This window comes from Ambystoma mexicanum, chromosome 11 (assembly GCF_040938575.1).
Source record: "Ambystoma mexicanum isolate Mex_15411 chromosome 11, UKY_AmexF1_1, whole genome shotgun sequence".
Lineage (NCBI taxonomy): Eukaryota > Metazoa > Chordata > Amphibia > Caudata > Ambystomatidae > Ambystoma > Ambystoma mexicanum.
Genome location: NC_090934.1, coordinates 600,586,086 through 600,599,138, shown reverse-complemented (window position 1 = coordinate 600,599,138; position 13,053 = coordinate 600,586,086). Strand labels below are relative to the sequence as shown.

Here is a 13,053-nt window from a genome sequence, read left to right as displayed (position 1 = left end):
CCCTTTGGCCGCCATAAGGAAGCTGCTGGGGAGGTAAGGGAGGAACACAGCGTGAGAACGGAGTTCTTGTAAAGCTGTGTTCGCTTTCTGTTCACAGCGCTGTCCCTGAGCCCTCTAAACCTGGGTGTACATGGGCAGGGCTAAGGGTAGAAAAGGATTTGCTGGATGCATCAGCTGGAGGTACCCCCAAACAACCCTAAATGGTGTCCCAGAGAAAAGGCCAGGAACAGAACATTGATGTAATGGCAACACAGTCATCAGGTCGCACTAAAATTAATCGTGTAGCCCTACAGAGTAGCCCCCAGCACGAAAGAGAGGAGTCAGTCATCACCACCAGGGTAGTCTTCAGTCAGGTGAAGGAGGCTCCCACTGAAACATTGTCATCCATCAGCCACCAGCGTAGATCGGGCAGCAGGAGCGGTGGTACTGGAATCCTGTCCAAATGAGACCCTGTCTCCTGATCCCAACTGGCTGCCAGGTGAAGCTGGAGGCACCTCATCTTGAGCAGAGCGTGCTGTACAGTAAGCACGCAGGAGGCCATCTGGCCCAGCATGTGCTGGAACCACCGTGCCGAGGTGCTCATGTTGGCCAGAAAGTGCCCCACCGCCTTGCGGAGGGACAGAAGCCTCTCAGGCATAGGAAACACCTGTTGAACCGCAGTGTTCCAACGCACCCCTAGGAAGACCAGTTCCAGAGAGGGGCACAACTGTGACTTCCTCTGGTTGAGGGAGAACCCTAGCTAATGAAAGCTATCTGCCAAACTCTGGCAGGAGTGTATCACCCCCTCAGGTGACCCTGCCCTCAGCACCCAGTTATCCAAATAAGGGCACAGATGACGACCCTCCAAGCGATGAAGACCCGCCACTGCGTTCATCAATATCGTGATGACACGAGGAACCAAGTTCAGGCCGAAGGGCAGCACCTTGTACTGAAAGTGGTATGACATTCGTGAATCACTGAAACTTCTGATGCGGTTGGTAGATGGGAACATGCAGTTACCCATCCTTGAGGTCCAGGGAACACATCTAGTCCCCTGCACACAGAGATACATCTATGTGCACAAGAGCAATCATCTTGAAGCGTTCCAGCAGTAAAGACAGATTTAGAAATGACAGGTTCAGGACAACCCTCAGGCCAGCCTGGTTGTTCTTGGGTCTGCATTTCTAAGAGGGAAAGGCCCTACTGTAAAAGAGTATAGAGGTGCTGGTATGGGTGAATCTTAATTTACCTATTCAGTAATGATGATGATGATTTGGTGTAAATGTGGGTGTTTAATGACATGGTTAGAGTACCCCCAAGATCTGTTCCACCGGTGCCTTTGGATTTTAAATGGACTGTGCTGTGTATTGAACTGTATTGTAATCTGCACATGCATCTTTAGTGAATATGGTGAGTGTACTTATGCTATGTTATGTCACGATTTTATAAATGTAACGTATTTTATAAATGTGTTTTATATTATAAATCTATTTTTATCCTGCTAATGTATTTGTACGGACCCTTCCAAATGGATTGGATTGCATTTTAGCCTTAGTTTTAGTCTAGATGAAATTATATGATTGAAATGGTTTTAGCAGAAATGTTAAATGTGATTTAAACTGTATGTTTTGTAAAGATTCTTTTAGAATCAAAAATAAATAATAAATTAACAATACATCCTACAACATATAAACGGATCCATTGCAACCATGCACCCTTTGTTTTAAAGGGAGGGGAAGGTAATATGCAAGCATTCATTTGGCATTTCTCCATAGTGTTTACGACACCTATAGAATAGTCCTTATAGAAGCCTAAATAAAGTTGCATTCAAAAGCGATGACAATACCAAAATGAAATATCAAGCTCCAACTGTGAGAGGTTTAGGGTAAGGTGCTTAACCACATTCAACAAATGAAGGGGATTAAATTAAGCCAGCCATTACAATCGCCTCCCCAAGGAGACTTCAGTATACTTAAAAACACACGCATATGTGCACAGCGGGCTTCTGCATCTCCGAGGAGCCATTAGCCGAGGACTCCATAGATTTAGCCTGTGCGAGTTCAAGCTAGAAACCATAGTGTTCCAAAGGACTCAGCACGTGACATGTCCGATCACAGGACCTAGAAGGGGACATTTTTGGATGGGACATTTAACATGTTTTCAAGCTTGATGTAACTTTTAGAGATGTAAGACCCAGAATGATGCTGCACTAGATGCAAGCCTTAGCACGTGATCTCTCTGGATAAAAGACAAGATCCTAGGACTCACTAAGAGAGGAAGCCTGCAATGTCATTTGGCTAGCTGGTAGCCTCTTTGGGTGACTCTTTAGATGGAAGCTTCAAAGAAAGTGTTCAGGTGGAATAATAAACTATGTACTTCTTTTGAAGAAAGACTTAGCAAATAGGCTATCATTATTGACATGACTGGTGCCAGGATGGAATAATTTGCTTGTTATTTATCTGTATGGAAGTGTTACCATGTAACTTACCTGGGTGCAAAACGTATCACTTGACTTGATATATTAGTACTCATCTACGTGGGAGAGTAAACTCATTCCCAGTAGAGCCACTCGCTGTACATGAACCTAATACAGTTATCAATAGACATTGAAATTTTCTGCCCCTTGTTCCCAGATACTATCACTATTTGATCAGATGATACAGTACAAACTACACCTCTGGAAGAATCAGTGTTCCAGATAAGATTTGGAAGTGGGAGTATTTTGCTACCAATGTTTTAAAGTAGGGAGTACAATTATTTTTTAGGGAGTAAAAATCAAAGTCCAATTCTCAATGACAGTATTTTGTAAGCGAGTAAAAATATGTTTTAACTGAAAAACAGAAATGTTTTAGTAATATTTATTTCTTTGCACCTAGTTATTGATGCACAATAAGATACATGTGCTTCTTACAGACGGTTAAAATAGTAGTTTATGACTGTGGTACTACGTGCACTACTAGTCCAAACATATCCATGGCGCTGTGAGGGTAAAAGCTGAGGCGCAAGATTCTACGTGTCTTTTTCCTATTGGGAGAATTTGTATTCACTGTTTTTATTTCTGGGGAGTATTTGCCAGTGTTTAGGGAGTTAAAGTGGCCGATACACCCTTCAGCTGTAGGGCTGGAAAGAACTCTACATTGTGTCTCGTGTTGAACCTCAACTGGCGAAATCAAAAACGTAGAAAGGGAACAGAGAGGAAGCCGCAAGGTCACAGTGTGAGAGTGCATGCGCTTTGCAGGGTGTGTTGGAGATGGTTGTATCATGCAGTTAAGTAGTCAAAAGTATTTTTACAAACAATGGAAAGGTGGGCCCAGATAAAGTGAAACATATTGGTTAATAAGGTAGAGTATATCACTGATAAACTTCTTCAGATGTGGCAATCTTGATGGGGAATAAGGCAGCAAAGAAAAGGCAAATGTTTTTCTAAGTCTCAAATGCAAGTACTCCGCTAGCCCTTGTGGCCCTCTTCGTCCTCCCGGCTGCACCCCCCACCCTCTTTCACTTGCACGCTCTCCTCTTTATCCTGCACTTCCCTTCCTACTCTAGCACTTTGCACCTCCCCCTCGCAATTCCTGTTACTGCACTTACACAATCCGAATGTCACAAGGCCTAGTGATCTTTCTCCCTTGTCCCCCTCCCCTTTTTTTGTCTTGTAGTGCCTTGAAACACCATTTGTTGTATTGGTGCCTTACAAATATCCAATAAATAGAATAAGCCCTCCCTTCTCCGGTTGAAATAACATGTTTAGGTTGCTGCGAGGTTGGCAAGTGCAGTAAGAGTAGCTTTAGCACGAATCTGGAGACTTTCACAGAGCTACAACATTTCAAGGGTGCAGCACTTCCACTTGCACAGCACTCTCCTTCTCACTGCTGCTCTAATCTAAAGATAGTTCCATGGCTGCTTCTGACAAATCCTCATCTTGCTCTCCCCTTCCCAGCCATGATCTTACAGCACACGCGTGTACTCAGCACTCACTGCATCCCTCTCTTTCTTACTCAAAGGAACGTTAAAGAAACATTAGCACATTCGATTGTTCCCATTAAGGAAATGAAACATATGCAATAGGAATAATCTGTGTTCCCTGGTACTGCTGGACCTGGCTTATGTATAATACAAAAAAAAAAAAAAGAGTTTTGTCAGGCACAACACACACAAGGTAACAGGGTGGGGGAAACACGATTCTGTTTCGAAAGAAATAGCTAAGATGCTGAACGAATGCTTCCCAACTAAACAGACAGACAGACAAAGCATACCCATCTTCCCATCTTGCAATGTGACCTGGGTTGGATCATATATGGATATGACCAGCCCGCAGGTATGAGCAATGTATGCCTTGGTAGAGTACAATCATCGTGCTGGACTAACCACCTGCATTTGGAGCCAGTCTGACTTAGCTGAGATTTCACTGGTGTATAAGCAAACTGGTCCAATCTTTAGTGACACGTTTGTGTTTTAAGACAGCCAGATGTAAAAGGAGTGGCCGACTACTAAACGAGTGATTCTTAGTTGTAAGAACTACCATCAACAAGATAGCTTCTGTGTTAACGGCTTTGATCAGAGCCAAGATGCATTTTTCATAACTTGACCTACTGTCCATTTGACCTATTTTTATTTAACCTTATTATTTTTGACCTACTGCGGAAAGGGGACGCCCTGCAATCCCCCATTATACTGGGGGAGACCCCAGCACTCCCCCTGACTTAACCCCACCTCAACCTATTCCCTTCCCCACCCCACAACTATTTTTTAATAAAGTGTACCATTTGACCTACCGAATTAGGTCAAAAAGAATTGGTCAAATGGGAGCAGGTCACATTGGCATTAGGTCAAATTGGACAATACCCTTTATAAGCTGACAGACGATGCAATACAAAGACAACTTCTTTAACTTAAACATAATTAAATCTTTCAAAATGTACAATTCACATTCTTTTATTCTTTGTGGCCTTCCATATGACTCAACAAAGTGGACATGAATGACAGTGAATCGGGGGAAGTGGAGCGGGGAAGAGGAGCAGAAGGAATGGATGCAATGACGTAGGAAGGGGGCGTCCCCATGACAACGGCAACTAACAGCAGCAGAGACTTTAGCACCAAGCTTGCTGAAGCGAGCACATGGATGCACGCGAACAAAACTCCTAAATACATAAAGAGCAAGTATTGGAGCTCGCTCTCCTGCATGCAACAAAGCACAATGATTCACACTCAGTCGACTTTTCCTTTGGACTCTCCACCAGCCAATCACACAGTCTTTCTACAGTCAATAACTGCTTTCTTAGCAGAGAGCTCAACATGCATCTCTCAACTCTTTGCCTTTATGCCTCTTTAAAATGTTTAATATCATAGTGCCTAGCGTGCACAGGGAGAAGCATAAACAGGCATTTGAAAAACTGCATAGTCTACCTGTCTGCATCTCCTTGTCCAATGGAGGCATTGCGCTGCAGCGTTTCCCTCATAGCCGCCATTCCGTCCGGGAGTCGGTTCAATCGTCGAGTGTAAAGGCCCAAACCCCCATCGGTCATATACCTTTGAAGGAAACAGAGAAATAGGACGTGAGTTAGTCAGCAAACAACCACCGAGCAAAATCTGGCCATTGGAAGTCACTATTTGGGTGAACTAATAAATCGCCCGTGCTAAGGTAAGAGCAGCTGAAGTCTACTTCAAATACCTTGGCAACCCCACAACAGGAACGTGTACAGCAACATATATTGAGAGTGGAGTTATCAGACATAAGCAAGAATTACAGAGTGCCCCAATACGCAGGACTTCAGATAGCGATGTCATAACAGACAGTGAAACAACATGTTTTTATCCTGTATTTTTTTCTACACGTCTGACCCCGAGCTGCTGTTTCTCGTAAGGAAAGACACCCCAGTTTGCTAAAATAGGAGTCCAGTACTTTGGCCAGAGTGCTCCTGAAGGGATGGCAGGCGCGTGACCAAGACTTCACTGGCAGGAAGTAACTGGAGGGAGATGTCGACTTGACGCGCACTGGCAGATGGAGAAATCACAAACCTAACCTACAGAAATCTGAATGCGAACATGTCTTGATTTTGGTATTTTCTTTATGCTTTTAAAATGTCTATGTCATTTCTAATTGTGAGTTAACGTAGGGGATATCACGCATTTGGCTGGCAAATCATCCCCATTCTAAAATGACTTATATTCTAAAGTGCGAAGGACACCCAAAACCTGGGTTTCCGGGCATATCACAGAAGTAATGAAGAAAAGCACAGGGTGTATTTCGAACGTTTACACAAAGGGGACACAAGGCAAATTTTCATATACATGGGTTTATATGAAGCAGAATTTAATGCGTGGGATGTTTTAACCCACTAGTCTGTGCCCTGCAACATTACTGTGCGCTGTGTGCATCAGGAACATCAGAATGGCTGCCGGAAAGCATTATGCGCGCTAAAAATCACCCAGAAGTGCACAGGAAACCTGAAAAATAGGCCGCCAATCCTTGTTGCCTATGTCTGCGGTAACACAGAAGACCACTGCCAAAACCTATCATTTGGCTACCCACAAAGTAAAATGAAATTACTTGAAAAAGTAGTGCTGCATTGCAAGAGAAACACAGAGCTGCTTGAAAATCCGTTTTTACTTAGCTGTTAAATTTGCAAAAATCATGGTTCCCAAACCTCACAAAAGATCCAACCTCCTTGTTGGTAAACATCACTTTACTTCAAGAATCCACCCAGGTACAATGTCAGCAGAATTACACTTATCAGAAGAAAATCCACCTTTAAAGATGCTTGCTTGGAAAAATATGTTAAAAATGGGCGCAGTACCGACGCTCGCCTGTGTCAGAAGCTGGCAATTACTTAGGCTGTCTTCTAAACTGGTACATTAAAATCAAAGTGTGGGGAAAGAAGAGACTTGCCATCAAATGCAATATAGGTTGCCACTATTTAATTTCCATGTTGAAAAAGACTGGAATTGGAGATATGTTTGCTTGTTTTTAAATTTGTAACTTTCATTTTCACAAAGAACAATGTCACAATTTACTGTAAGGTAACCCGATTCAGCTAAACTTCAAAGAGGTTTCCCCCACTGAGGAACACACCACCCTTCTCCTTCACAACAAAAGGACAGGATCTCTCATTTGGATGCTAATGAGAGGAGGGGGGGATTTGCTCTGCTGCTCTGGTAAAGAGACAATGGGCTTCTTGAGCTGAAAGGGAATGCTAATTTGGGGCGTCAACAGAAACCAGCCCAGGCAGGAACAAGCTCATGTTACTCTCTGGCTCAGCCAGGCCTTGGGGGCGGGGCTAGACTGAAAATGTGTATTTGGACTGAAGAAAATATTTGTTTGAGAAAAAGTCTTATAGAAAACTGTGCTAAACTTGTAAAAATCTGGAATTTATAGATTGTTAAAAAGAGAATGTTGCTCACAAGTAGAAACTACTCGGGAATTTGTGCGATGTTCAAAGACTGAACCACGAAAATGTTAAGATTGTAGCAATTGTGATAATGTTAGGAATATGAAAATGTACAGGAATATGCCCAGATGGTATGCGCATGTATGAGGAAAAATGTATACAGATCTGACACTGGGTAACCACCTAAAAGCGCGAAAAACTGTCATTTGTGAACCGAAACTCTTAAAAAGATGGAACTTGAACAGATATGTGCTTTATGTAATTTGGGATGTAAATATGTAGCATTAGTAAGTTAGTGATATTATAAATATGCTTTTTATGAAAAATAGATTTTCGGTACAAAAACAAAGGGGAGGGTTTTCTCCCTGGACCATAAACATGACACATCATGACCCACTGTTTCCTTCTCAAATCAGGAGAGAGGGAATACTTTGACCAATCAGTTTCCTAGAGGGTGGGCTTAGTATAATCAGCCTCCCCACCCCTTTGGAAAATAGATAAATAGGGACTGTTGAGGACCTAGACAGACACATTCACTCATCAACTGATCTACTGGCGAAGCGCTCTGAAGGAAGAATCCAGATCCAGACTCCCGAACCCTGAAGTAGAAGGCCCAATCCAGAAAGCTGAACCCTTGTCAGCTGGCCTTTAAAATCTTGCAACTTGATTTTAACCCCAAACTTCCAAGGGGCAACAACCAATTCAACAGCCTGGCTGTGCTGTCTTGGCTGCTTCTTGCTAAGAACCCTTGCTAGAACCCAGAGATCCAAACCAGTAGAGCAGAGCTGTACCCAGAACCAACCCGTCAGATCCAGTACAGGAGGCCATGCAGACCAGAGTGCCTTGCTGAGAGCAGAACCAAGCGCCTGAATCCTGTCCGGTGGCTAGCAGATTCCAGTCCAAAACCCTTGACCAGATTCTGAAGGGCCTATTCCATTCCAAACCCATAGTTGTGAGTATTTAGCATAGAACTGTCCATAGCCATCTCTTAATTTTAAGTAATCCTATCCAACCCATTCCAACATATTCAGAACTGCATTGAAGAATCTCTTGTGTCCATCCTGAATCCTTCTCTCATCCATATAATTCTGTGATAATTTTAGTGATAAATCATCTTTACGCTAAATATATTTGCTGAAGAAGGACAAGTGTCTTGGCGGGCAAAAGTCAGAACGGAGGCGCCGCTGTTCTGGTGGCTGAGAGTTGGGTATCTTGAATGTTCATAGCCCCTTAGTATAAGCCAATCTTTGTTTCTAATCTTCAAAAGCGCGTCTTTCATTTGAAATCTTAACTCTTTTTGAGAAAAATCGACCTTTACTAAAACCTCTAACTTCTGAACCGTACATGCTAGGAACAAAATTTAAGTGTCATTTTGAAGCTAACATCCTCAGCTTTCAAACGAATCAAACGCATTCGAGCTCCTTATAGTTTTCCCGCAATCGCATTTCTCGCGCGCTGAAAGGTTTGCTGCGATTCTGCATTTGGCTCCATTTCATTCCATATAAAATAGCTATTTCTTGCATTTAATCTCTGAATTCAGTTTCCTATCCATTAATCATTCAATCATCATTGCTAGTGTCTACCTGAACCTATCCCAAGCAGCTCCCACTAGTTTTGAATCCCATTTAGCGAATTAAAGTAATTTTAGCATTTTTCCCATTCCTTTCAAATCACATTCAAAAGCATTTGACCTGTTTAAAATCATTCCTGTTCTCTAAGCTTGCTGGTGGAATTGGGATTGAACTTGCATTTGTTGATTGTATATTCCTGAAACCTGTGTGCCCTCATTCCATCCCTTCATATTGCATATTAGGGGGGATTGAGTAGTAACAGGGGGAAAGAGTGACTACATTGTCTTTGATTGAATTCATATCAAGTTTCACTTCTGTGCTGCATTAATTTCATATCATTGCATTTCATTGAACCCACACAAAGTTTTATTCTCTGCTACATTATTCTTCTCACCCATACTCCTATTGATTAAAGAAATTGTTGATTGTTGTGATATCACACATTGCTGATCAGTGTATAAATATTAATAAGTGTGATATCTAGATATAGTTCATATTCATAAAAGTGTGATATATATATATATATATATATATTGTTTAATTCATCAAATACATCTTTTAACTTTGCAAAACAAACCTACTTCTTGGTTCAGTGAGACCGGGGGTGATTCAAAGAGGGGCGTTATATAAGGGTACATCGTCCAGAAATAAAAACTTTTGACATACAAATATATAAATTAAGGGTTCCAGCTGGGCATCTCACTCTAGGCATTGACTTAGTTGGAGTGCTGGGTTGAAACCACTTACCAATTGTTCACAAGTTTACATAAAGCAGGTGTCTTCGGTGTATATAAATGTGTTAACCTGAGTCCGATTTTAAAAGTTCACATACGTTTACTTGAGTTGGTTCACATCATTGGTTTTAAAAGGAGGGCTGTACCACGTGTTTACACTAAAGGGTGACATTTCATAACTTTGCAAAATGGGGCTTACAGGGGATGTTACTTTCTTACAGAAAAGGGTGTTCTTTACATGAAACAAATTTAATAGATTTGCTTACATGTGGCAGACCCCCAACGTTTGTTTATATGAGGGGATTTGTTTGTGTGATAACGTTTGAAGGTGTTTGTTTGTATTAGGTACTTTGCAGTGGTCTACATGTAGCAAATAGCCTAATTTTACCTGGTGTAAATTTAAGAGGTTTTCACAGGAACATTTTAGCTGATTACATGGGTCAAATTTCAGAGGTTTACATGGTTCAGATTTCAGAGGTTTACAGTGGCCAGTGTTCAGAGGTTTACATGGGTCAGCTTTCAGAGGTTTACATAAGTCAGATTTCAGAGGTTTACAGGGGGCAGCGTTCAGAGGTTTATATAGGTCAGCTTTCAGAGGTTTACATTGGTCAGCTTTCAGAGGTTTGCGCAGGTCAGACTGCAGAGGTTTACATGTGTCAGCTTTCATAGGTTTACACGGGTCAGATTACAGAGGTTTACATTGGTGAGTTTTCAGAGGTTTACATGGGTCAGCTTTCAGAGGTCTGCATGGGTTAGCTTTCAGCGGTTCACATGGGTCAGCTTTCAGAGGTTTACATGGGTCAGCTTTCAGAGGTTTACAGTGGCCAGTGTTCAGAGGTTTACATGGGTCAGCTTTCAGAGGTTTACATAAGTCAGATTTCAGAGGTTTACAGGGGGCAGCGTTCAGAGGTTTATATAGGTCAGCTTTCAGAGGTTTACATTGGTCAGCTTTCAGAGGTTTGCGCAGGTCAGACTGCAGAGGTTTACATGTGTCAGCTTTCATAGGTTTACACGGGTCAGATTACAGAGGTTTACATTGGTGAGTTTTCAGAGGTTTACATGGGTCAGCTTTCAGAGGTCTGCATGGGTTAGCTTTCAGTGGTTCACATGGGTCAGCTTTCAGAGGTTTACATGGGTCAGCTTTCAGAGGTTTACATGGGTCAGCTTTCAGATGTTTGCATGAGTCAGCTTTCAGATGTTTGCATGCGTCAGCTTTCAGAGGTTTAGATGGGTCAGCTTTTAGAGGTTTAGATGGGTCAGCTTTCAGAGGTTTAGATGGGTCAGCTTTCAGAGGTTTGCATGGGTCAGCTTTCAGAGGTTTGCATGGGTCAGCTTTCAGAGGTTTGCATGGGTCAGCTTTCAGAGGTTTGCATGGGTTAGCTTTCAGAGGTTTACACGTGTCAAATTGCAGAGTTTTACATGGGCCAGCTTTCAGATGTTTACATGTGGCATATAGGACATGCACAGGGAACTGAATGCTCTCTATGGTATGGAGCCTCGTGGAGAAGGGGGTTCTGGGCGTAGGATAGGTCCTGTTTGTGTAGGTGGAATTGTTGTGGCTGTTGCTGCCCTCAGGTGGGCACACAATGTTAGTGATGTATGAGAGTTACTCTCTTTTTCCCAACGTCAAGACATCTGGCTGTTGATGGAGATGTGTGGAGGGGCTATTTTAGCAGATGGAGATGTCAGATTTGGGCGTGAGATCTCACACCATGTGCAGATTAAATAGTAAATGTGATGAACTGAGTCGCTTTCCATTTATGGATCTTTAATGACCATGGCTCGCTCTCTGCCCACAGCACAGTGTACGGCACGGCTCGAGTGTCTTCCTCTGATGCATTTTTTCAACTCAACCTCTTTCACCTGTGGCAGATGCAAAGAAAAAAAAGGAGCTTCATAATTAGCCTGTTCCTCGTAATCGAGAAACTTGCAAAGTGGAGGCTGGTCGTATATCTAAGGTAAGTACTTAACTTGTGAGCTCTTCTCTCCCTCTCTCTCTCTCTCCCCCTCTCCCTCCCTCTCTCTCTCTCTCTCCCTCTCTCTCCCTCTCTCTCCCCCTCTCTCCCCCTCTCTCCCCCTCTCTCTCCCCTTTCCCCCCTCCCCCTCCCCCCCGGAGCCACACTGTTTGCATTTTGAAAATGCCTTTCGCACTCAAAGGGGTAATATGTCCAAGCCCGGCTCCAGGAATTTTAATCTGGGTGGGCCAGGTTTGTGACCAGGGGGGCCAAACTTTTCTCAGATTTGTGATCCGGCAAAACACGTCTTCTTGGATCTGAAAAATCAATTTGCCCTTAAATTCTTTAGTCTATTAGACTGCTTTATAACTGCTTTATAAGGTGCAGACGCCTGGATTCAAACCCAGGTTGTTACCCACAAGACTACTTGAATGTCTGATAAAGATGCTTGTTTGGATTGCACTCCCTGGCAGATGTAAGCCAAATAGATTCTTGGGCAAAACTGACAGATGGCCCCGGGTAGGTGGGGCATGGGTGTGGAGCTTATGGTGGGAGCAGTTAATCGCTGTCATGAGTGCAACAAATGTTACATGTTTTTTAAGTTGTCTTTTTCTACTATTGGAGCTGTATGTTTAGAGGTATGACTCTAGCTGGAAACAGCCGGTTAACCTCACCAGATTTTGCTGACATGAGGTGATTTGCCCAGGTTCGCTCAATTCATTGGGAAATCTGCTCTCGCCTTCCAACTGCTCATCCTTTCCAAAATCACAGGCTCTCCAGTACTCCTTCCACAGTCTTCTGCTCTCTTCTTCCATTTGCTCATTTGTTTCCTTCCATAAGCTCCCTCACTTCATCTTCCATATGCTCCCCCATCTCCATATGGAAAACATTTGCCAAAAATGAAAAATGAAAGCTGTACACTGCCCTTAACAAGAGTCTGAAAGATTAATCCCAATTAGTCATGCCCTACGAAATATGTTTTGTGGCTTTTTTTCAACATACTGCTTTAATTGAGATATAAAAAAACAGTACAAAGCAAAGGAGAAGCAGAAAAAATATTGTGGCAATATCACCCCCTGTCACTTCCATCAGCTCCCTCTGACTACCATTCCCATTTACAATCACTCCCACCTACCCCACCCTTCCCCCACCATGTCTTCTTGGCCTGGCTGCGGAGAAGCAAGAATGATGCCACCTCCTCCTCTGCAGGGCCTGGGCAACGAGGACGCCAGTCCTTATTCCATCTAACATAGTGTGCGCTTAATAACACCTCCCTGAATGCTGTTGCTACTCCCAGGAGGCCACGTAGGTGGTGATTGTAGTTTAGCCATATTGTTGTGAAAGACAGCCCCCTCCACCTCGATAAATATTGAATCAGAGAATAGGATATTCAGTTTCTTCCAAATTACATTACAGCTAATTTTAATTG

At 42.9% G+C, this 13,053-nt stretch overlaps 1 protein-coding gene across 9 annotated transcripts in view; it reads right to left on the bottom strand.

The window, feature by feature from the left end:
- NAV2 (neuron navigator 2) overlaps window positions 1-13,053 on the bottom strand; it is a 972,027-nt gene that overhangs the window by 346,385 nt on the left and 612,589 nt on the right. For all 9 annotated transcript variants that reach the window (XM_069623466.1, XM_069623467.1, XM_069623469.1 and 6 more), the window contains one exon: window positions 5,383-5,505. In XM_069623466.1, coding sequence (XP_069479567.1) covers window positions 5,383-5,505 — 123 coding nt within the window. The remainder of the gene's footprint in view (window positions 1-5,382; window positions 5,506-13,053) is intronic.